At 36.4% G+C, this 24,778-nt stretch overlaps 2 protein-coding genes across 4 annotated transcripts in view; one reads left to right on the plus strand and one right to left on the minus strand.

The window, feature by feature from the left end:
• The first annotated feature begins 1,981 nt into the window (after positions 1–1,981).
• Positions 1,982–13,337, plus strand: LOC139136556 (uncharacterized). Its single transcript, XM_070704288.1, has 4 exons — positions 1,982–2,665; positions 5,302–5,402; positions 5,666–5,914; positions 11,114–13,337. The coding sequence occupies exons 1-4, from the start codon at positions 2,350–2,352 to the stop codon at positions 11,420–11,422; spliced, it is 975 nt and encodes a 324-aa protein (XP_070560389.1). The 5' UTR covers positions 1,982–2,349; the 3' UTR covers positions 11,423–13,337.
• Positions 13,338–19,914: 6,577 nt separating this feature from the next.
• Positions 19,915–24,778, minus strand: part of LOC139136557 (basement membrane-specific heparan sulfate proteoglycan core protein-like) — a 176,993-nt gene continuing 172,129 nt past the window's right edge. For all 3 annotated transcript variants that reach the window (XM_070704289.1, XM_070704290.1, XM_070704292.1), the window contains 2 exons: positions 23,165–23,268; positions 19,915–22,672 (listed from right to left, as the gene is read on the minus strand). In XM_070704289.1, coding sequence (XP_070560390.1) covers positions 22,503–22,672; positions 23,165–23,268 — 274 coding nt within the window. In that variant the 3' untranslated portion in view covers positions 19,915–22,502. The remainder of the gene's footprint in view (positions 22,673–23,164; positions 23,269–24,778) is intronic.

The following is a 24,778-nucleotide window of genomic DNA, read 5'->3' on the forward strand; positions in this document are numbered from 1 at the left end:
GGTTCTATTGTGGTAATGTCATAGTTCCATACAATAGTTTTTGTAAAATATGACCCATCAAACTGTTTATTGTAAAATTTAATCCCTTTCCCCTCCATAACTGTTATGTAAAACTCGGGCCCCCGATTTCCGTCGGCCCCTCCCTATAAAAAATGAATGCTCCCTTCGGATGGGTGATCCCCGGACGGAGATATTTGGACGGTCCCTTCAATTAAGCGGAGTACGTATTAACGTGCAGTTTCATATACAACGGTCACACAGGCTCCAAGTGTTGAGATTCTTGCACTTGTAAATAATGATGACATCATGTACGCTGTTTTCCAAAAAAGTTATCATGTTGTTTCAGACTACAATAAGTTGGTACGCGCGACAACACGGTAGACTGCATTCACATGGTTGTATTTTCAAATTTTCTTTCCCACTCCAAGTGGCCGGGATTATATCAAGGTCAAATTATATCAAGGTCAAACTATATCATGGTCAAATTATATCATAGTCAAATTTTCTACCATATTTCTCAAAATAAGGGCTTCCTTTTCATTGAAACCTCCCACAATGCAATGATCAACTCCCTCTCCCATAGCAAGGTGCGTACGGGTATTTGCCGCTTGAATGGAATGGATCACTTTTTTCACGAAAAATCACACAACATGGGTGAGTTTTCATCAAAAACCCTAAATGTGGCCTGTATGCCTCATACTTCAGAAAAAAGTTTCACATGCAATAGAATAACGGTAAAAATTCCCACCAATTCGTCAAGAAATTCTCCAGCAATGAATCATATTTTTGGAATATTCATGGTACATATTTTCAACTTGGGCGGCACACCCCGTATGAAAATATTGAGAGTGCCTGGAGGGACTCGATGGCAACGCGCCGCGTAGGGCGCGGCGCGGATCGAGTAACTTCTACACATGCATCGCAAAAGCTTTATACAAAAGCAATCATATTATGGTGAATAAACTCGTTACGGAATGTCGTGGGTGAACATGTGAACTCATGAAGAAAACAGTCCTAGCAATTTTAAAAACTTTGTCTTTGATACATTCCCCAGTATTTTTATTTTTTTTTGTAAAAATAATGGTTTTAATACGAAACACGGTACAGCATGTACATGTATGTATGTGTTTAATGGTCAATATTATTGATGACAGTCTGGACTTGAATTCATTTAGCCAACAGTAAATAGTGTCTTTTGTAAGCAATAAGCCGTATTGGCAAAACGGATACATTGTATTTAATCACGTATTACCCAAAATAATGGGAAAGTGTAATTTGTTCAGAAGAAGAATAGACAATATTGGAATCATCTTTAAGCTGATTGCTATAATCTCTGTAACAATTACAAGCGGATTAGCTTATGCAGTCGATGGGTGTAATCTTCAGCTCCATGGTCCTATGTATAAAACCGTATTTGGTGTTCAGTTGTAAAAGGAAACCATAATTTTGATTGAAACAACGGTCATAAAAATATGATATTATGCCATTCCTGTATACTTACGTAAGTACCAAGCTGCATTGGAATTCTGAATGACGTTCAGAATTTCTGCCGATTTCATGTGTTTGTAGCACAGCTCAAGATTGTAGTCAAGAATGCTTCAAAATGCCACGTCGTCAGTATACGTGACGTCTCATGTTGAAAATGTTGGTTACATGTGTTGTTCATTCAGTCAGTTATTTTCTCTTTCAGTTATTTAATTGTTTATTTATTTATTCATTTGTTTGTTTGTTTGTTTGTTTGTTTGTTTGTTTATCCTGTCTTCCCTGTGATTTACCCGCAAAATGAATGCCTGTCTTTGGATCTCATTCGGCTGTGTATCGCACGGTTATCCTGCAATGAATAATGCAAGCTTGAAAAAGAAAGTGTGTGAGTTTGAGGAACTGTTCTGTGAATTTCATAAGAATGATGCGCAATAATATTTCGTGAGTAATGTTTTCAAGTTTAATTTTAGATCAAACACGACGTCATCATGAATTATGCATACCGTCATTATATATAGTCGCATGTACATACGTATTCCATACCTTGTCCAAGCGACTGACTCGAAACATACATGAACAGTGGAGTTGTCGTGTCGCACGATAAATTGAACATTCGCCGAGAGGTAAGAGAGATACTCATTTCTGGTTTGAACATCTGTCTGGAGAATCTATATTGCAGATCTTGTGAAAACAGAGAAATTTAAAGTGCAAAAAATTCCAGCTTTTATAGAGCGTCATTTGACAAAAACACTTTCACAACGGCCGGACATACATCGGATTATATGATCAACAGGCACCTATCTATATCGTATTAGCTACACACACAGCTACGAGCGTCTCAGGAACACCGCTCATAATCATCTAGCTATGGCTGCAGAACTTCTCGGAATACTTATAATAGCGGTTGGAGCATATCTCATCTGCAATTTGTGTCGCGAGACTGCCCGAAGGGACGAACAATGGCAGATGGTGCAGCAGGAGAGACTCGCCCAATCAATGTCTGTATCAGGTGTCGAGTATGATGGTCCGCCAGCCTATGAGAGTTTATATCCCGGACGGGGACCCGGATCGATGGCAAGCGAAATCAACTTTCACGGTATCCCATTTGACCAGTTTTCCAATATTGGTGATGTTAGTAGAGCATTGTTCAAGGCTGGATTGGAATCAAGCAATCTTATTTTAGGTGAGTCGACGAAATCTTCAACCCTTTCGTAACACTATTACTTCACAGTGCCAGCACTTTTCCATATGCCCCTATTGTCATAACAATTATTAACGTAGGTCATCATGACATGGACTATTATATTATAATGAGAAATTAGAATCGCCAAGCTCTGGTTGCGTTCCGTTTGAAAGGACGTCACGCACAAAGGAACAACGAGAACACAAGCAAGAATTTGAATAGAGATTCCATGCTAACTCCTTCCGAAGTCAAACCAAATAAGTTGATATCAACAGTACAGTATTGGCGTTGAAACGACACGACACATCATGAGGTAAACCGAACGAAACGCAAAAACCGCTAATTGATTTAACGTACACCAACATCTGGCATCCATTGCTGTGGGATGCGTACCCGCTTGAATTTGCTACCAGTTATAAAGAGGAGACCTGAGACCAGAGAGAGAGAGAGAGAGAGAGAGAGAGAGAGAGAGTTCACTGCAGTATTGGAAACAAACGGGAAATTTCGGCACAGTCGCATGGATGTTACGATATACACGGACTTTAGTTTCATTAAATACTTTTTTAAGGTGAAGTACTACGAATTACGTCAAAATTAAGTTGTGGTGTCATTTTCTTGAAACTTTGCACAAATATTCTTGGAAGTTGTGCAAGTTCAAAAATGAAATAAAAAACGGGGGTCACCACGCTTGTTTCCATGGAAACGGACGTTAAAATGGCGTCGTTAGAAATAAATAAAAATGATATAATTCACTTAAACTAAAGAAAGCAATTATAAAACGCTTAGCAAATGAGTTAATTTTAATAAATACCTAGACTTAAGATCCATATCTATCGAATGTATAGTTTTCATGATGTTTGTGAAGAAATTTTAACATAAGTATCGATTACAAAATGACGATATCAAAATTATATCACTTCATAATTTTCGAAATTTCTTCCTGTCGCTTTGAATGGTGTCATTTTGACCAAACTTGGTGAATAAACTCCTGACATAATACCATTTAGTTTACACTTTTAATAAAAGGGTGTCACCACGCTACTTTTTACAATATCTCCAGGTGAATAGGTAATTTGCGCCATATAAATGGGAGAGAAATGTTAATTTTTCGCTCATATTGAATAAAAACCAGCTTCCTAGGGGGTCAAAATATGACAAGGTTATAGGTCACATGTATTTCTAAGACACTGGGTCAAAAAAGTGGGTAAAAGCGCAATTTCAACAATGACAGGTGATGTTAAATACATGCGCTACAAAATAACCCATTTGCGGCAGGCTGGAGTTAAATCTGCGCAGAAACGTTCTAAAGCGTGTGCGCGTCCGAATTCGTCGCCCTTTACCTTAAGCAGACTCTACAAACACTCTAAAACATCTTAAACAAAAACAAACCAAACAATTATCTCACACCATTAATACCTGTCAAGAAAAGAAACGTTTATAATAGTAATAATAGTAATAACTGTTTTGCATATGTAATGAAAATTGATACAATCTTTCATAATGGTGATTATTGTTCTGTCAAGTCATGCTATCTCACTCAGACCTGCTCCTTTATACAACAAGGTCATGACACATTGGTTTAGCATGGGGTAGATTACACATAGGTAGGTCTGCATGGCAGGGCTGTGTTACCGGTGTTATACAGCCTCCCACCACACAGCCCTGCCATGCAGAGCTAACACATAGACATTTGATGACTTTATTACTTACACACACAGTTGCAAAAGGGGTCTTGCTACTTCTAAACCTTGAAGAACTCACAACACCATTTCTGATGTTCTCTGATATTTGAGTGTAATATGATACGTTGGGTTAATTTCTAGTACTATGACTGCAGTACGCCATACACAGGAAATGGTTCAAGCTCTTTTTATGTGCTTTCTTGTTTAACAAAATCATCAAGAGATCACCTGTCACACCGTAAATTGCCGTTTTCAGATCATCAACTTTAGAATATGGAAAGTAAAACTAAAGACAAAACAAATGTAATATTATATTAACTTCCACATTGCTGTAACAAAGTAAGGATATGGAAGAATTATTTGATTAATAAATCAGACAAAATCACCAATTTGTGGAATTTGTTGCATTTTATTTACTTGAAAATTTATTATCATGTTTAAGTTCTTTTTATTAGTGGAATTGTTTGACAAGATTAGCATAGTATCTCAAAGACATTTGGTTATAACTGACAAGATTAGCATAGTATCTCAAAGACATTTGGTTATAACTGACAATTCAAAGTTCAGTTCAGTGGCAAAATAGAACTACTAGATTTATAAGCTGATTACCATCGATTTTGCTTGTACTGCTATTTCTGACAGTGACTTTAACCTGTCTCTTTCATACTATCATTGTAATTTCTGTTACCATTACTCCATGTGTTTATTGCTTCAAATGACAACTATCCGAAACTGTACAATAGATGATGCTAAATTGTGTTGTGTCAAGTCCAATCAACTACATGGCCAATTTCAACAGATTGTATGAAGCAGTGCATTATTATTATGTAGAATACTATTTTAACCAAAATTGTAAACTACTCTCTTCCCTCCAACCTTTTGGAAATACCTTCATTTTGGTGACAGGCTTTGTTGGTTACAACAACTCATAACAAGATGTTTCATTCTACGCAGGCATTGATTATACAACCAGTAATGAGTGGCAAGGTGAGAACAGCTTTGCTGGGAATTGTCTTCACTCCCTTGATGAAACTCGCCTCAATCCATACCAACAGGTTAGTGTCTCACGTTCTGGAATACATAAAGTCAGCCCAGTACTTAAGGCAGTTTAAATAAAACCAATGATTCTGAATCCCAACTTTTGATATGTTTTGATGGGTACACGTTCACTTTGCATGTTTTGCAATAATTTGAATATTAATTACGGTGTTAGGGAAATGCAAGTAAATTCCAACCAGCATATAATTTCAATAATGTAACAAAAATAGATGATCACAAGATGATACCATGACAACGTTGCTATTTTGTTTATAATCAGGTGATCTCTGTGCTTTGTGAAACCTTGGCACCATTTGATGAAGATGGACTCATCCCAGTGTTTGGATTTGGTGACAGCTCCACTAGAGACAAGAGAGTGTTCCCTTTCAAAATAAATACACTTTGCTTCGGAGGCCAAGATGTTCTGCAGACATACAAAGAAGTAACAGCATCCGTCAGACTTGGTGGACCAACAAACTTTGCACCGTTGATAAGACAAGCCACAAACATTGTCAAACAAACAAAAGCAGTAAGTTTTGAAAACATTTCAATCATATTTGGTTTCCATAGGTCTTTTGTTTGGGTATAATACAAACTGCATCCATTGTCTGTCTCTTTGTCTTATAAAGTGCATAACCTTGAATACTTGCGTGTATGATTTCAGTCTTTGATGTTGGGAAACGTCATTCACTAGTTGAGTGTGGGATTGTATTCTATGAACACAATGATATCTCAAAATGCAAATGAGCTACAAACATATCAAATGGCTAATATTCCAAAAAACAAAGGACCTATGTTTAGTTCAGATTCACAGCTTTGTTTGCTCTCTAGATACGTACCTCAATGAAGGTCAAATTATACGTACCTCAATGAAGGTCAGATTTTGTGTAGGTGTTTTATGTGTTTGTGTGTTATTTGTTCAAATATCTTTTACATAATTAACTCTCAAAGTTTTGCAGGCTGTTGGAGGACCTGATTCACAGTTTTTGAATTATTGTGCCATCTGCAAGTTGGCTTCTTGTGGACAGACAAATAAATACGAAAACATTTTGTGGAAGTTTTTTTGTCAATTTGCTGTTTCTTATTTCATCTTCAGGAACAAAACTTAATTTCAGAAAGTGCTTATTGTACAAACATTTTTAAATTTAGTTTGGAGATCCTGATTTCCAGTGACGTTTCTGATCCTATATTTATTTTGTTTTGTCGTTCTGCAAATGAGGCACATCCTAACTATTGTGTATAACTTGCAAACCTTTCAAGGAATCCACATGTGCATATCCAGAGTTAGAAATTATCCAAAAAGGTTGTCATCCCTTTAAAAATTGGTAAACATGTTCCGAGAGATACAGCTAAGCTTCCTCCATTTTGTTGAAATCTTGTTCAAATTTGTAGACATCATCGTATCACAGACATTGTTCCAATTATGAAGAAATAACCAAGATCATTGTTTTGAGAATATTTTCCATCAAAGATTATTTCCAGTAGGTGTGTGATTGCTTCAAAATTTCGTTTGTTAATTTCCAGTGATATTATGATTCAGGTTTGTTCAACATATACATGTATACATTATGTATACATTATGTAACAAATCGGTAGAAAATTGGTCCCTGTGTGCCGGAGGGGAGCCAATGTTATGACTCTATCAATCTGTGACTGACTCAGTCAGTCTGTCCATTTATCATTCGGTCTGTTGATCAAATTTGTGGAGCTCACAACTCAAACAATTTTGCACCAAATGTGACCAGCTATTGTATGATGAATGTGTAGATGATTATCTACAATTGAGTGGAATCTAATTGATGTGGCTTGCAATGTAGAATTATGAAAAAAAAATTGTATTTATGATTTTTCATAAATTTCAAAATATTCCATGAAGGACACAGTTATTTCCATGATAATTGGCATAAGTGCTGGTGTGGACAGTGCATTCAATATGTGTTCAAATTAGCGTAACATTATCATATTTGTATTTTTGAGAACTTTTGTGTCATATTTTGTTAAGTTTTCTCTTCTGGAATGACTTGTACAATAGGTCTTGATTTTGATTTTAAGGTTTTAAGGATTCCCTGATTAAGCTGTATCTAAATGATGAAGAAATTCAAATTATGAATATTGGGCCTAATTTTGGTCATTTTTTGTCAAAACATATTTTCAGAACTGCTGGTGTAATAGCTCTCAAAGGTATTTATAGCTTCCTAAGAGTGAATTTAGTTTTGAATTGTGAAAATTATTATGACATTTGCATATATGAATTTTTATGGCACAGTTTCTCTTTCTTTTGTCAGAACATTATATTTTTTATAAAGTGATAGTTCAACAGCTTTCAAATTTAGTTTACAGCTTTCCTGGCATGTTTGTTTGTCTTGTGTTTTATGCAAATGAAAGTGAAATTTGCTCAACACTTTCTCATTTTTGTGAAAAAAAGTCAAGATATACCTATTTCAGTTACTGTTTTGGCACCACTATGTTTCAACTTTTTTTGAACCAGGATCATCAGTGCTCATACCAGCCTTTAGTCTTGAGCTCTTTGTGGATTACTTGGATTTACTTTTAAAATGCAACATTAAGAAACATCAACTGATGAGAATGTGGTGGATAGGTAGGGGTCAATTCAGCTCATTGAATTCTCTTTTGCTGTTTTATTTCTGAAGCTGAATCAGTGGCACAGATTTGTGCCAAATGAATTGCAGATACGCTGCAGACTCCTAGAGCCTGGCAGTAAAATACCTACAGTGTGATAGTAAACACCTGCAGCATGGTAGTAAACACCTGCAGCATGGTAGTAAACACATGCAGCATGGCAGTGAACACCTGCAGCATGGTAGTAAACACCTGCAGCATGGTAGTAAACACCTGCAGCATGGTAGTAAACACCTGCAGCATGGTAGTAAACACCTGCAGCATGGTAGTAAACACCTGCAGCATGGCAGTGACATGCAGCATGGCAGTGAACACATGCAGCATGGCAGTGAACACATGCAGCATGGCAGTAAACACCTGCAGCATGGCAGTAAACACCTGCAGCATGGTAGTAAACACCTGCAGCATGGTAGTAAACACCTGCAGCATGGTAGTAAACACCTGCAGCATGGCAGTGACATGCAGCATGGCAGTGAACACATGCAGCATGGCAGTGAACACATGCAGCATGGCAGTAAACACCTGCAGCATGGCAGTAAACACCTGCAGCATGGTAGTAAACACCTGCAGCATGGCAGTAAACACCTGCAGCATGGTAGTAAACACCTGCAGCATGGTAGTAAACACCTGCAGCATGGTAGTAAACACCTGCAGCATGGCAGTGACATGCAGCATGGCAGTGAACACATGCAGCATGGTAGTAAACACCTGCAGCATGGTAGTAAACACCTGCAGCATGGTAGTAAACACCTGCAGCATGGTAGTAAACACCTGCAGCATGATAGTAAACACCTGCAGCATGGTAGTAAACACCTGCAGCATGATAGTAAACACCTGCAGCATGGTAGTAAACACCTGCAGCATGGTAGTAAACACCTGCAGCATGATAGTAACCTGCAGCATGGCAGTGACATGCAGCATGGCAGTGAACACATGCAGCATGGCAGTAAACACCTGCAGCATGGTAGTAAACACCTGCAGCATGATAGTAACCTGCAGCATGGCAGTGACATGCAGCATGGCAGTAAACACCTGCAGCATGGTAGTAAACACCTGCAGCATGGCAGTAAACACCTGCAGCACGGTAGTAAACACCTGCAGCATGGTAGTAAACACCTGCAGCATGGCAGTGACATGCAGCATGGCAGTAAACACCTGCAGCATGGCAGTAAACACCTGCAGCATGGCAGTAAACACCTGCAGCATGGTAGTAAACACCTGCAGCATGGTAGTAAACACCTGCAGTGTGGGAATACACATCTGCAGCATGGCAGTAGACACCTGCAGTGTTGCACACATTAAGTAGATTGTTGCATCACAGCAGCATGCATCTCTGAGGCCATGACACAATCAATTAGCATCTATCATGTACTTGCTCACTGTACTTGTAGTCTGGTTCCCTGACCCATTTCCCCGGTAGAGGGCGTGGGGAAATATAGGGTCACAGGTACCGGCTAATGTAAACATGGACGCTATTGGGTTAAAATAAAACAAACTGTGATTGGATGAAAGTAACACTTGTAACTTTTCCTCATGTTTCTTGGGTTTCGCACTTTCAGGCTCACTTGACACCAACTTCTTGTTTGTACCACAAAGCCGTGGAGGTAGAAAGAAAGACTTTTCACCTCAATGATTTAGCCACAGTCTCTTGATACTTTTAGAACGTCGACATGATGCCTGGCATTTTTCACGAAATTCGGACACCATTCCACCCATCGAAATCAATCGTCGTTCACAGTTCCAATAAAGTGTGCTTTCAATTAGCTGTGATATCGCAGCAGTACTTGTGGCGTGTATCGAACGTGCTCTGGTCATTGGGGTCACGCCACAGTCGGTGATGACCTCAAGGACTCTAGTGCATTCGATACACGCCACATCCACAAGTACTGCTGCGATATCACAGCCAGCCTTCAATCACCTCTATTTCCCCATACTTCTGGATTAATCCTTTCAGTTTATGTTTTCCGTCTCGTGTGCCAATGTTTTTGGTTCGGATACCAGTGTTCGAACATAATTCTGATCCAGTCGAATTTTGACCGGCGTTTTCATGGTAGCAGCCATATTTGTTGCAGCATGTTCTGTCAGGTGACTAACCTCCGCCATCTTGAACAAAATTCTGTTCAAGATGGCTACCCGGTACCTGACCCTATATTTCCCCACGCCCTCTACCGGGGAAATGGGTCAGGGAACCAGACTAACTGTACTTGCTCACTGAGAGAATGACCAAGCAGATTTTGAAAACGATAATTTAAATTGTCTCCATGGTCTTGGGTATGTTGACCAGATTAGAACTTGGGAGCAGTTTGTTCTGTAATGTTGTAGATTTTGACAAGCTATTGACAACTCATAAGCCAAGACCCAAACACTGGACAGAGCTAGGTATAGCTGTCACTTTACAGCTCATGAAACAGTGTTTTTGTGTCCTTTCCATTGTAGACACACAATAACTTGCAAAAACATGCTTATATCCAAACATTAGGAAGTACATGGTCTACCAAAAACTGTTCATCTGTCATCAGATCATCTTTAACCTACCTTGCTTTGTTCACTTGGAATTAGGAAAGTTTAAAAGTTGAATTGGAAAATCATGCATTCTTTGAGATTTGTCCAGAATGGAAGCTACAGTGATCCAGGATGGTAGCTACAGTGATCCAATATGGTAGCTACAGTGATGAAATGCAAGTTCTGTCAGCCTTGGTTTAATTTGAAGACAAGCTCTTGAGACTCACTGAACAAATTGCAGAAATGCCGTAGCAATTGATGTACTTAATGGTATTGATCTTGGTTTTTACTAAATAAACATTCATCAGTAAAATAACATTGATATTAACATTGATTATATTAATTGTATAAGTCAGAAATACCACTCATTCTTGTGGTTTTACAATGGAAACCTTACACTTTTGGTCAGAAGCTTGTACACATCACCTTAGCCTCAGAGCCTCATGATACCCACAAACTTACTGACCAAAAGTGTAAGATTTCCATTGTAATCACTCCACCTTGTGTTATGTTGTTGCTACCAAGTTACCAACTCAGTATAAATTCTTTGAACTGTTAAACAACTTTACCTGTTTTCATTTCACAGTATCACATCCTGGTTATCATTGCTGATGGTCATGTGACATCTGAAAAAGCAACCAAGTCTGCCATTGTTGAAGCCTCCCATGTTGCCATGTCAATCATTCTGGTTGGAGTTGGTGATGGACCATGGGATATGATGAGTGACTTCATTGACAGTCTTCCTCGTCGCAAATTTGAAAATTTCCACTTTGTTGATTTCCATGCTATTACATCACATGCTGAAAAGCCAGAGACTTCATTTGCACTACATACTTTGATGGACATACCGAATCAATATAAAGAAATTCGAAATTTGGGATATTTAGACTTCTAGTTGGAGTAACTTTAGAAACAAAAAGATTTTTGACACCTGATAGAAGTATTTGGATATTGCAGAACATTGCAAGAGTGTAACTTAATAAAATTAAGCGAACTACTATCAAAGAAAGAAATAAAATGTATCTATCAAGTTACTTTGTAATATTAAAATGAAGAAGATATTTGACATAACAGTAATGTTGGAACAAAAACAGCAACAAAGTAAAATTTAATTTTTCAAATGATGTATTGAGGTAGCATTTGTTTTTAAGTTACAGAACAATTAACTACATTGAACAACTAAGTAGAAACTGATAAAGATAAAGATATATCAGATGAAATTATGACTTCATTTGTCAATGCATAGTGTCAATGACTTTTCAGTGGAGATTCTGCCAAAGATACAACACAAGAGTTACAAGGCATCAGAATTCCCTGCAATAAACTTCATGATTCAGAAATACATGTGTTAAGAACTTAAATTTTGAGGACTAAATGATTGGCTTTTTCTATTTGATGTCACAAACACCGTACAAAGGGAATAACATACTGTATGATATGTTTTTCACAGTCAAGCAATGGCTGATGTCATTTCCTTTTCATTATATTTACAATGTGATTTGTATAATGTGACATCTATTTCTTGAAATGAGAGCAATAGTTTTGCAATGTGATATGTATTTTAATGAAATGAGAGCAATAGTTTTTGTATAGCAGATATTTAATTTGAAAACAATATAGATGATATGATACTGACTTTGATACTTGTGCTTGCAATTTGCAACCTGAGTGCTTATCAATTCCAGACAAGTTGTATATTTCATGAAATCATTTCAAAGCATCTATACAGATCCTCCTGATAAAGTAGCTGTGCATGGTGCAACATCATATAATGTACTACATGATAACTTTCTTCTGGATCTATTCTTGGAGCTGACTCTGTTTGTATTATGTGTACACAAAAATAACACTTCAAAATTTATTGTTTATCTCTGAGGACATTTTACACTTTCCCTAATATGTATGGCAATTAGTCCCAGATTTTATGCCATAAAATTTAAAATTGAAATGAATAGTCCGATCACCAGGCTATGGGGTCTGTGTAGATGCTGAAATGAATAGTCTGATCACCAGGCTATGGGGTCTGTGTAGATGCTGAAATGAATAGTCTGATCACCAGGCTATGGGGTCTGTGCTGATGCTGAAATGAATAGTCTGATCACCAAGCTGGGGGGGGGGGGGGGGGAACTCACTCTGTGCATCAACTTTTTGGCTCTAGGGCAGACACAGAATTACTGTACCTTTGGACCATTTTGAAATGATTTGGTTCAATGTTTGACATAGCAATAACTTTCAGTGGCTTGGCTTGGCTTGGTGGTGATGGACTATTTGCAAGAGTTTCATATCACATATACATACGGCTCTGATAAGATTATCATTGAACATGCACAGGGATCTAGGGGGTCTGGTTAAAGTTACAATTGTCTGTTTTACTGAACAAGTAAATTTGCCATGGAGTCCTTCCTTTATTGTGCTTTTTTTCTGAAATTGTTTACAAGCGTTTTCTGACCTGATGCTACTAAATTTTGTCATGATGATTATTATGTATAAGATACCAGTACATCTGTCACATAACTTGCCATGCACAAAATCAGTCCTCAGTGTCTTCCAATACAAATTTTACGATAAGTTTTCCTTTGATTTTATTTACAAACAGTGTTCCCTTATTAAATGTTTTTGCCGTTTTTTGACTCACAGAGTTTTTCCATGATAACCGTCAAGTTCAAATGATGACAAGATTTACAATTGATGAGGGCGTGGATTTGGCAGTGAAGTATTTTAGCATCAATTACCTGGTTGGTATACAAAATTGAGAAAGACTTGATATTTGTAAATTTTAAGTTGTGCATTAAAAGTTGGTACCACAGTAATTGCCGTTTGTATGAAATCTCGTTGTCATAATTTCATTGGAGGGATTTGTAGCAATGAAACATCTTTGAATTTCTGAAATTTTAACTAGCAAGTACACTTTATTGTATACACTGTCTGCTGATTGAATGAGAGAGTTAGAAAAATGATAATTTGATTTTGTTGAGGTAGTGAAATACTGTAATAGAAAACAGTGTATTTTAAATGGAAACATTGCAATATACTGATTTTGTTAGTGTTTACAGTATAACACCATTACTAGCTGTATCAATATCTTCTGACTTCAACTGAAATAAAAAAGTGCAGGCCAAGATGAGAAACAGAAAAGCAGCCAGGCTGATAGAAAAAGAATGCAATTCATAAACAATTCATAAACGTAGCAAAACAGTCTTGACACAAAGTCTTCTCTTGTACCACCATTCATCATTAAATACAATCTAACATATCAATGCCAGTACATCTTTTTTAAACAAATGTTAATGTTTAAGACTGCCTCCTAATCTCATATGATTTTGATATTGAAAACATGCTATATTATAAAATATGTATCAAAACTTTTTTTTCCAACTATTTGTGAGACATTGCCATTAACTTATGACCATGGGAATGCTGTGTTACTGGCAATAAACCTCCCAGGAGGCCTATAGCTGGTGAGACATAGCCCTACCAAGCAAAGCTAGGCCTATAGCTGGTAAGACATAGCCCTACCAAGCAACGCTAGGCCTGTAGCTGGTCAGACATAGCCCTACCAAGCAAAGCTAGGCCTATAGCTGGTAAGACACAGCCCTACCAAGCAGAGCTAGGCCTATAGCTGGTGAGACATAGCCCTACCAAGCAGAGCTAGGCCTATAGCTGGTAACACACAACCCTACCAAGCAAAGCTAGGCCTATAGCTGGTAAGACACAGCCCTACCAAGCAGAGCTAGGCCTATAGCTGGTAAGACATAGCCCTACCAAGCAACGCTAGGCCTATAGCTGGTCAGACATAGCCCTACCAAGCAAAGCTAGGCCTATAGCTGGTAAGACACAGCCCTACCAAGCAGAGCTAGGCCTATAGCTGGTGAGACATAGCCCTACCAAGCAGAGCTAGGCCTATAGCTGGTAACACACAACCCTACCAAGCAAAGCTAGGCCTATAGCTGGTAAGACATAGCCCTACCAAGCAGAGCTAGGCCTATAGCTGGTAAGACAGCCCTACCAAGCAGAGCTAGGCCTATAGCTGGTAACACACAGCCCTACCAAGCAGAGCTAGGCCTATAGCTGGTAAGACATAGCCCTACCAAGCAGAGCTAGGCCTATTGCTGGTAAGACAGCCCTACCAAGCAGAGCTAGGCCTATAGCTGGTAACACACAGCCCTACCAAGCAGAGCTAGGCCTATAGCTGGTAAGACATAGCCCTACCAAGCAGAGCTAGGCCTATAGCTGGTAAGACAGCCCTACCAAGCAGAGCTAGGCCTATAGCTGGTGAGACATAGCCCTACCAAGCAGAGCTAGGCCTATAGCTGGTAAGACATAGCCCTACCAAGCAGAGCTAGGCCTATATGATCACATAGAAAGCAAAGTCTCTTTTGGTGATATTGACACTGATTATTTTGATCAAAATGAAGGTCTCAGACAGGGATGCGTTTTAGCACCAATTCTATTTGCAATATACATCAATGAATTCAAGAAATTATTAAATGATTCATTTCTTGGTGTCAGTATTGATTCTGAACTTATCTGTGGCCTCGTTTTTGCTGATGATGTAGTTCTATTAGCGCGAAATGAAAAATGAATTCCATGTTATGTATTGCAAATAGATATTGTAAATTAGGGACGATTCAGAATTTACTTCCAGGGGGAGGGTGGAGGATTTTCTATTTTCTCGGTGATTTTTTTCCATGGCCCCCCCTAGTAAATTATAGAAAAAATCTATGGCCCCCCCCTCATCTTTCCTGTTTTTTTTCCATGCCCCCCCCCTAATATATACATGCATGCTTATACGGTACATTATAGACATATCTAGTCTAACAAGTTGCAGGAACTGTAGGGCCTAGTGGACATTAATCGATGATATAACAAATCATTTCAGGGTTATGTGACTATAAAAAGAATGATTTGCAGGGACTGCAAGTGGCACACTTTTGGAAAGGGTAGCAATAAACATATCTGGTTGTAAATTTCTGAAGAAAAGTTAATTACTAAATATGAATACTTTTTTCGTTATGTCTCACTGATACATATGATGCACACAAAGACAAGCAAAGATGTCAGTTAGAAATGGTGAACAGAAAATCAGAGGAGCAGATAATTGGCAAAGTGATATATATCTTGAAGTTTAATGGTACATCTCATTTGCAGATATCCAGATATTTCTGGAAAGTGAGATGTACATGTAAATGCACACGTTCAGCATACATTTTCATTTGATGATGCTGAATATTTGCAGACTCACGGTGAAAGTTTTAAACATTAGGAATTAAAATTGATGAAAGCCAACTTGTTTTTAATTTTCTCTTTTTTTCTAATTTGGTTGTCATAAAAACAAGTTGCTGCCACTGAAAGCAACAATGCTGAGGAATATTTTAGAACATTTCTTGAACAAAACACCTTATCCAAAACATGAATTCACATGTTATTCTGCTCATTCCATTCACAATCCAATGTTCATATTAAAATGCAGATAACCCTGTGTAAGTCAAAATTCACATTTTGTCAGCAGTATTTTTCAAAATTGACAGAGCATTCATATTTCAAATTTTTTTTAACAAACTTTAATTTTAGAATAGTCATGATGCGCATGTTTTCAGATGACACGAAACATACATGTTAATTTGTTTTTTTGCCTTTTCTGCCAGCCGCCACTGTGAAATCTTTGATTATACATATCAGAATGAATGGGACACAAAAGTATTAGCATCAATACACAATGTGTAAGCCTATCCACATTTCTCCTAGCCTCATACACACTGAGATCACTTCTTGGACTACAGCAAATTTCTTGTGTACACAATATTTCAACAATCCGACACCATAGCATTGGTGCAGTGCCACATGATCTTCTGGATGCACATACAGGATTATTGGAAAATCAACCCTTTTGTAAATTTTTCCTCATATATTTTTGACAGTAATACATAATATTTTTATTTTCAACATTAAAACCTATTCGTTGATAAGCACCTTGAAGATGAGACGGCCATAAATTTATTTTCAAAAAAGTTTATAGTAGATGTAAGCACTGTAAAAAGTTATGTAGAACATTTAAAAAATTTAGAAAGGGTAAAATTGATGAGAATGAAACATAGAAAAAAGGAGCAGAAAAGAAGAGTAGCAGTAGCAGTAGTTTACTCAAAGGATGAAGTGGGTGTATATTTGGGGTAAAAACCTCAATTTTTGTATTAATGATAAAAATTAATTTAAGTCGAAAACTAGACAGTATTTTCTGAAATGTAATATTTCACTTGAAAGGAGAGTATTCATGTAGAAAAAAACAACTATTCTACTTGGCATTATCCATCTTCATTTTAAAATTGTAGGGGTTTAAAGACTGACACTCTAATAATTGATTAAAATCATGATCAGCAAAATTAAAATGCCTCTTATTCAAAATGCCTCTAATTAAAAATGTAAGAGCTTTATTGCCAAACAAAACCAATTGATAGTTGTTGTGTTATATAGCATTTAAAAAACATAATGAGAAATTTCAGAAAATTTGACCCAGCCGGAGTGGAGTTAAATTCGTTGGAAATTTTGAAATTGGGAGGCAAAAGAAGCCAAGAAATCAGGTGATTTGCATACATTTGCATAAATTAACACTTCTTTATCATGCAACTTTCAACTGCTTTACAAGCTACAAGGTAAACCCAACCTTAAAAAGACATTTGCTGTAATTTTTAGCATTTGTTCAATGTTCATCTCTGTGTATCAGCATTTGTTTGTTATTCTATCACTACATAGAACACCCAATGCTGTATTTAGCAACATACCAGTGTGAACATAAATGAGCATTGTTATTGTTGATAAATTAATTCTAGTCTGGACTTGATCTGAGATCTCTTTTCAACAAAAACAACCCTGACTGTTCACTGTATGGTTTGTGTTGACACGCTAAATACTGGACATTTCATAACGCTTCAGGGAGGAGAACAACTTAGATACTGCAGTAGATGCATAAAACAAACCACTGTGAATATTACCGAATTTGGCAGCTAAAGGAGTTTAACTTAACATGTTGAGTTTATCTGTCACCCAGGTAGCGTCTACGGTGCTCTTTTGTAGAGATCAGAAATTGAATTGATGTTTTTTTTCCTTGGCCCCCCCTAAAAGATTGTGGTATTTTTGTCTGGCCCCCCCTAAATTTTCTTGGGAAAAATGTGTGGCCCCCCCTGAAAATCCTCCACCCCCCCTGGAAGTAAATTCTGAATCGTCCCTTATGGAAAATGTCAATCAATGAAGAAAAATCTAATATTCTAATAGTAAATAAGAAAGTTGATAAACAGAAAGAGTGGATGATTGGGGAGTTGAAGATAAAAGAGGCAACTGAATATAAGTACCTTGGCTACTGGATATCTCGCAACCTATCTGACCACACTCATTTTGTGAAAATCTCTGAAAAATTTGATAATTTATTTCCTCTGATGAAGGCAATTCTTGGTAACCATGGAGATATAAATAGAATTGATTATGGCTTTTCCTTGTGGAATCACATAATGCGTCCATCAATTGAGTATGCTGGGGAACTACTCGTTCTCAGCACAACAGACTTAGAAAGTCTTGAGCGAATGCAACGCTTGGTTGGCAAATTTATTTTAAAGGCCTGCAGACACACTGCTAATGAAGCAGTACTTGGTGACCTTGGCTGGAATACAATGAGAAGTAAACTAAATATCATGAAACTGAAATATTACAAAAGATTACATGATATGGTCAACTCCAGATGGACCAAACAAATTTTTAATCACATGTGTTTAATTAATTCACAGGCAGGGCAGAATGAGAAGTTGTCTTGGAACTGGCCAAAATCTGTCAGCGATATACAAACGAATTTAAATATCACAACTATCCACAACCTCACAGAAAAAAGCATTAAAGAAATCATTTTAGATGATGATGAAAAGACATGGAGAGACAACACAACCAAAAAATCCACCTTAGCTCATTACCTAAAATTTAAAAAGAATTAAATTAAAATGTGAAGCATATTTGAAAACTATGAATGAATTTAAAGGTGCCCAATTAAAGTTCAAAGCAAGGTCATGTACTCTGGGGTTAAAATATGAAACGAGACGATGGGAAAATGCAGAGGATGATTATACCTGTCCATGTTGTGGTAAAGAAGATGAGACATTAGATCACTTCTTGTTTAAATGTCAACACTTCTCAACTGAAAGAAATAAATTAATGGCTAAGACAGAAGAAATTCTCTTGAATGACAAAGAAATGAATTTATATAAAGATTTCATTGAAAGAAAAGGGTTGATTTGTTTGTATTTAGGAGATTCAACTGAAAACTACAACCCTGAATTAAGCTACAAAATTGATATTATTTTTAAAAAATTCTTAGTCGAAGCTATAGACAAGAGAAGGAATTTTTTGAACTAGCTGTTAGCATTCTAGTTTTTATTATTATTATTGCTGTTTTGTTTTGTTTTGTTTTTGTTTTTTGTTTTTTCTTCTTCTTCTCTCTGTACTTGAAATTTATTTTCATCAGTGTTGTGCAGCTTCTAATGATTTATTTAGTGAGCCCCTGATCTAAAAGGGATGCAGCAAATAAATAAATAAATAAATAGCTGGTAAGACATAGCCCTACCAAGCAGAGCTAGGCCTATAGCTGGTAAGACATAGCCCTACCAAGAAAAGCTAGGCCTATAGCTGGTAAGACATAGCCCTACCAAGCAGAGCTAGGCCTATAGCTGGTAAGACATAGCCCTACCAAGCAAAGCTAGGCCTATAGCTGGTAAGACATAGCCCTACCAAGCAAAGCTAGGCCTATAGCTGGTAAGACATAGTCCTACCAAGCAGAGCTAGGCCTATAGCTGGTAACACACAACCCTACCAAGCAGAGCTAGGCCTATAGCTGGTAACACACAGCCCTACCAAGCAGAGCTAGGCCTATAGCTGGTAAGACATGGCCCTACCAAGCAAAGCTAGGCCTGTAGCTGGTAAGACATAGCCCTACCAAGCAGAGCTAGGCCTATAGCTGGTAAGACATAGCCCTACCAAGCAGAGCTAGGCCTATAGCTGGTAAGACATAGCCCTACCAAGCAGAGCTAGGCCTATAGGCTGGTAACACAGCCCTACAACACAGCTACCTGCATGGTGCTCTAGCAGAATAAACCTCTTGGCATAGGGATAGTAGTATCAAAGTGAGGATGAACAATAGCATACACATATTGACTGGCCATGACGGTAACAGCATATGTCTTTACCCTGAAGGAGACACATAACGTTTCTCATGTTGATGTCGGTGCATACAAATCAGAAAGAATTATGGATAATTTTACATAGTGAGTGTGGCCTGTAGGTGGATCCTTTTAGTATTTGTCACAGTTCATTGACCCTGTTTCTTTGAACAATTACACTTTTGACTTCAGTATGCAACATTTAAGTCACTCTCACGACAATTTTATTTCATATAAAAATGATGTAAAAACTACAATGTAAAGTTAAAAGGCACTCGCCATTGATTTGCAGCTGGCATGAATATTTGCACTATATTCCTATTACACATGATGTATGAATATTTGCACTATATTCATATTTATAAATAGTATGATTAACATTAGACTGTCACATACTTTATAAAACTATGACCTTTCTAGTCCTAGTAGATGAGATTCTGTTCCAAATGATTACAGTAATCTGTCTCAAATATTTGATTAGGTTTAGTACTGTGATCTTACCACGGAAATACAATGATTTTTGAGAATTTGACCATCAGTAATTCTGATTTGATGTTTCTGTGTACTGTGAGAGGAGATATCATATGGATTAACTGACTGTAAACTGTGTCAAGACTTTGCTGTACTCACGCTTCTTCCTGATGACTTCAATAGTTGCAGTTGGACTGAGTCTACTTCTTGGAATTCAATACATTGACTGTAAACACTTATCACAATGATATAAATAACAAAAAGCACAGAATTTAAGAAATACAATACAAAACAATCTTATGACAGTACCTTGTCCTGAATAAACTATTGTATACATTTAAGAAATTACTAAAGTAATAAATATGAATTTAAAAGTTTCCTTCATCATGTATAAACCTTTATGTAAAGATTTCAGATTATGCTTGAATATGAAATTAAAAAAATCCCAAAAGGAATAATATTAAAGAAGTTGATGGTTTTGAATGCTGGCTAATAAAGTGACATTGTCCCTTTGTACTATTTCTATACATCTTAATATTTTGCCAAAAAGGGCAATATTTGACCATAAAATTGTGGGAATATCTATATCAAATATTTGATAACTTTGCCAAAAATGCAAACTGTTTTCAATTTGGGCAGTCTGGATGAAATGTCAAGATTACATATTGATATTAAAATTTGAAGAATATCACAAAAAGAAAGTGTCACTTTGATTATCAACATCTCAATCTATATCTGAATCAGTAATATTATCTAGAACAATGAAACAGACTTAAGATGAACATTAAAATAAAATAAAACTACATAACATATGATGAGAAAGTATGAACCAGACTGATACTAATAACAGACTGAGTTCATTCTACATTGAATGTCCATTAAGTATTAAATCAAAACATTTTACCAAAAACAGTACAATCAAATGTTGTTGCGTAAACATACACTTTGATGACACTACTTTATTCAAAATGATTACAAAAAACTAAGATGTATACCCTGATATTTGAAAAGGAAATTCTCATTCCTACTTGAAGTGGGATTCTTATACAGATTACTACGATAAGCCACAAAAGAGAAGTTAATAAATACAATATATATTTTTCAAATAAAAAGTTGCATAGATTGTTGTGATAAAAGATCTCCAGTTTTATTGATATGGTAAGACTTTATGAATTCTGGTATCATTCACAGCTGCCTTGTGTATAAACTTAGCCTTTGTCACTGTTTTGAAATATGACTCTTACTTCACAGAAATGTTGAAATTTTAGTTGCTCAGCTGCTGATAAACATGAAATAAATGTAGGCAAATAGCACATGAAAAATATTGTAGTTCAAGTTGATGGCAACATGTCTGCCTATGAGCTTTACATATTTTATATTGCATGTCAGAAAGACTGCTGTGAGATCATGATTTTAACTATCAGTGTTAAAGAACAAAAAAGCGATCAAAGATACTGAACATGATTTACTACGCAATTATGCTTCTCTGACAGTCATGATCTGAACACTGCTTTTATTAACCCTTTGAGCGCTGTAATTTTCTCCGGCCAAAATTTTAGTGCAAAATTTTACCAATTTTTATAAATTTTTCAGTAAATTTTTGATAATTTTGGACCAAATGGATACTACATTTCATTTGCTACCGTTTTTCTCATAATTTTGGCAAAAATCTGAGAAAAATTGACTGGGGTTTATTTGATAAAGGGGACAAAAATAGACTTTGCTGCTCAAAGGGTTAACGGCCAATTATTTGGCAGCTGTACCACAGCAAAGAAATTACACAATGAACTGAAGACATGATTTATTTTCAATTCCAAAAGTTACCAATACTTTGAATACACTGAGCTTCAAAAATTATGCAAATCTGGAATTGGATTTTCAATAGCTATGTTCTAGTAATAATTAAAACTGGTATTCCTAGATTAATTGTTATTGCTCATATGATCATTCTGTTGTTCAAGATCTGTAAAACATGCATAAATGACTATCAATTACACTGAGTGTAAAATCTGAGAGTCCATACATGGTACTACAACCTATGTTCTTTCATACCGTTGATAGACTTACCAATAATAAATACACAAGAAACACAATTTAAATTAGTCACTTGGTTACTTTGAAGTAAAATTAAGTATTTGGAGTTGCATGATAAATGATTGAAAATTTGGAAGTCTATCTTCATAGTTACTGTTCCTATGACAACAAAATGGCAATACTGCTTGAGTTTAACAAAGATGATACTGTACTGTGAACTGTTTCTATGGTTACATGTTTAGCTAATCAAGCTGTTTGATACACAGTGTCTTAATTTTTCTAAGGTTGATTTTCACACGGCATTGCATTGATTCCATATTTTGCATCATTGAGTAGATTGATTCTTTTCTCAGCTTGTTCACCAACTTGTATCACAACATTAAATACACATCCAACAATTCCACTCTTGTACTTCTTGCCTGTTAATATTTCTAGATCCGGCGCACCACCTGACATCATAATGAAACAAATAGTTTATAAGTCAATGAATTGTCAATAGTTGTGTTATTTCAAGTGATCATTTCCTTTCAATTTCTACGAACAGAGATGAATGATTGCAATTCTATTTCTTGGTTAAAGCATGGATGAAGTAACTTTTATAGTCTTTGTTGTAAAGCTATTTGCTCTGATGTTGATGAGATTACATTATTGAAATCAACCTTCAAACTGTCTTCAGTGAGAAAACTACATTATTTTTCAAGTCCCCAGTCAACAATTTTAACAACATTCCATTTTCATTGTTACATAACTTGTCAAAATACTGCGGTTGGCTCACACACATATCTGCATATTATATCTATCTTATGTACATTTCTATGTCTCTACTGAATTTCAATGACAATATGAATTATTCATGGCATTGTATCTTTACAATGAATTTCATTTTGAAAAGAAAGGAAGCTATCTTTTGATGAATGTCACATATGGAATATAATTCTTACCAATGTACACATTGCCTTTGACATTGAGATTTATAAGGCTGCCAGCTGATCTGCCACTGATTTCACCTTCATTATCCAGATTCATTGAACCAACTTGACCCGTTCTGGGGAACAGTGAAATGAAAATTAAGAATGACAATGATCTAAATCTGAAGATACAACCATTAACAAGTGACCTAATGGCCGACAGAGCTCCGCTGTGTTATGTAGGGAATAACTATTTGTGACACATTTTGATGAAGGAGGATAATCTTTGATAGCACATTTCAGGATGGCCTGACCAAAAATGACAAAAATAGCAGCAAAAATACACAATTGAAGTTTTCATCATAATTTGAACATGTCACATGAAGATCATCCCCAAGAGCATGTCTACCAAATATCAAAGCTATAAGATGCCAATGAGTAGTTTTTGAAAATCTGAATTCCAGAGTACTTGCACCATGTTTGCAACAAAATTTCATGTTATTTTGAGATGAATTTCCTTGATATGACGGCATGACAACCAGCTCACAATCAATGAGATAATTCTACAAAATCTGTCATAAGTTCAATGTTCTAAATATTCAGCAAATACGTCATGTCAATCAATTTCCACAGTTCAATACATTGTTTTCAAAGCTATGTCAACATGCATTGAAATCATTTTGTCAAAATTACTCTCCACTGAATTAAGTAATTTACTTTTAAAACAAGTAATCGATGATGACACAGTCCCCACTTATTCATGGGTACTTTGATGACCAGTCCTCAGAGAGGATAGAGTCCTGTTCAAAAAATGGGTCTATGTATGATTAAAAATTCTGCAATACAGATGGGGCAAGAAATACATATGCGCATACTAATGAGGTACAAGATGTGACATCTTAAGGTCTAATATATTATCAGAATTGGAGGGTATAGAACTTGTGGTTACTGAGTTATGCATATATATGTATAATCAAGGTCAAATGGTCATCAGGTCACGTGTCATTTTGAAAAAAAATTGTATTGCTAATTAATCCCTATATGCCAAAAATCAGCACTCTAGCTCTATTCCCTTGCCCAGAATTAGATGTGTGCATAATTAATGAGGTAAAGCGTGTGTTGTCATAAGGTCTCCCACCCTACTAAATATAAAGGACATAGCACTTGTGGTTACGTATTTATCGCTTAAATGTATATTTCATCGAGGTCACATGACATTTGGTCAAAAAATTTCTATCCTACAGTTATTCCTATATACCAAAAATCAGACATCCAGCTCTATGGGTTTGCTCAGAATTAGATATATGCATAATTAATGAGGTACAGTATGAAGCATCATAAGGTCTCCCATCATACCATATATGAAGGGTGTAGCACTTGTGGTTACTGAGTTATGGACAAATATGTATACTTGAGGTCAAAGTTCACCGAGGTCATGTGACATTTTGTCAAAAAAATTGTGTTGCTAAGTTATCACTATATACCAAAAATAAGACCTCTAGCTCTATTGGCTCGCTCAAAATTAGATATGTGCATAAATAATGAGGTACAATATGTGGCGTCATAAGCTGTCCCATCATACCATATATGAAGGGTGGAGCACTTGTAGTTACTGAGTTAGGACAAATATGTATATTTGAGGTCAAA

This window comes from Ptychodera flava, chromosome 7, assembly GCF_041260155.1.
Source record: "Ptychodera flava strain L36383 chromosome 7, AS_Pfla_20210202, whole genome shotgun sequence".
NCBI lineage: Eukaryota > Metazoa > Hemichordata > Enteropneusta > Ptychoderidae > Ptychodera > Ptychodera flava.

Bases quoted from the DNA above. Each gene is read 5' to 3' on its own strand.
- LOC139136556 (XM_070704288.1), top strand. From the start codon at position 2,350: ATGGCTGCAGAACTTCTCGGAATACTTATAATAGCGGTTGGAGCATAT. The intron at 2,666-5,301 runs GTGAGTCGACGA...CATTCTACGCAG, and splicing joins ATCAAGCAATCTTATTTTAG to GCATTGATTATACAACCAGT. The intron at 5,915-11,113 runs GTAAGTTTTGAA...TTCATTTCACAG, and splicing joins TTGTCAAACAAACAAAAGCA to TATCACATCCTGGTTATCAT.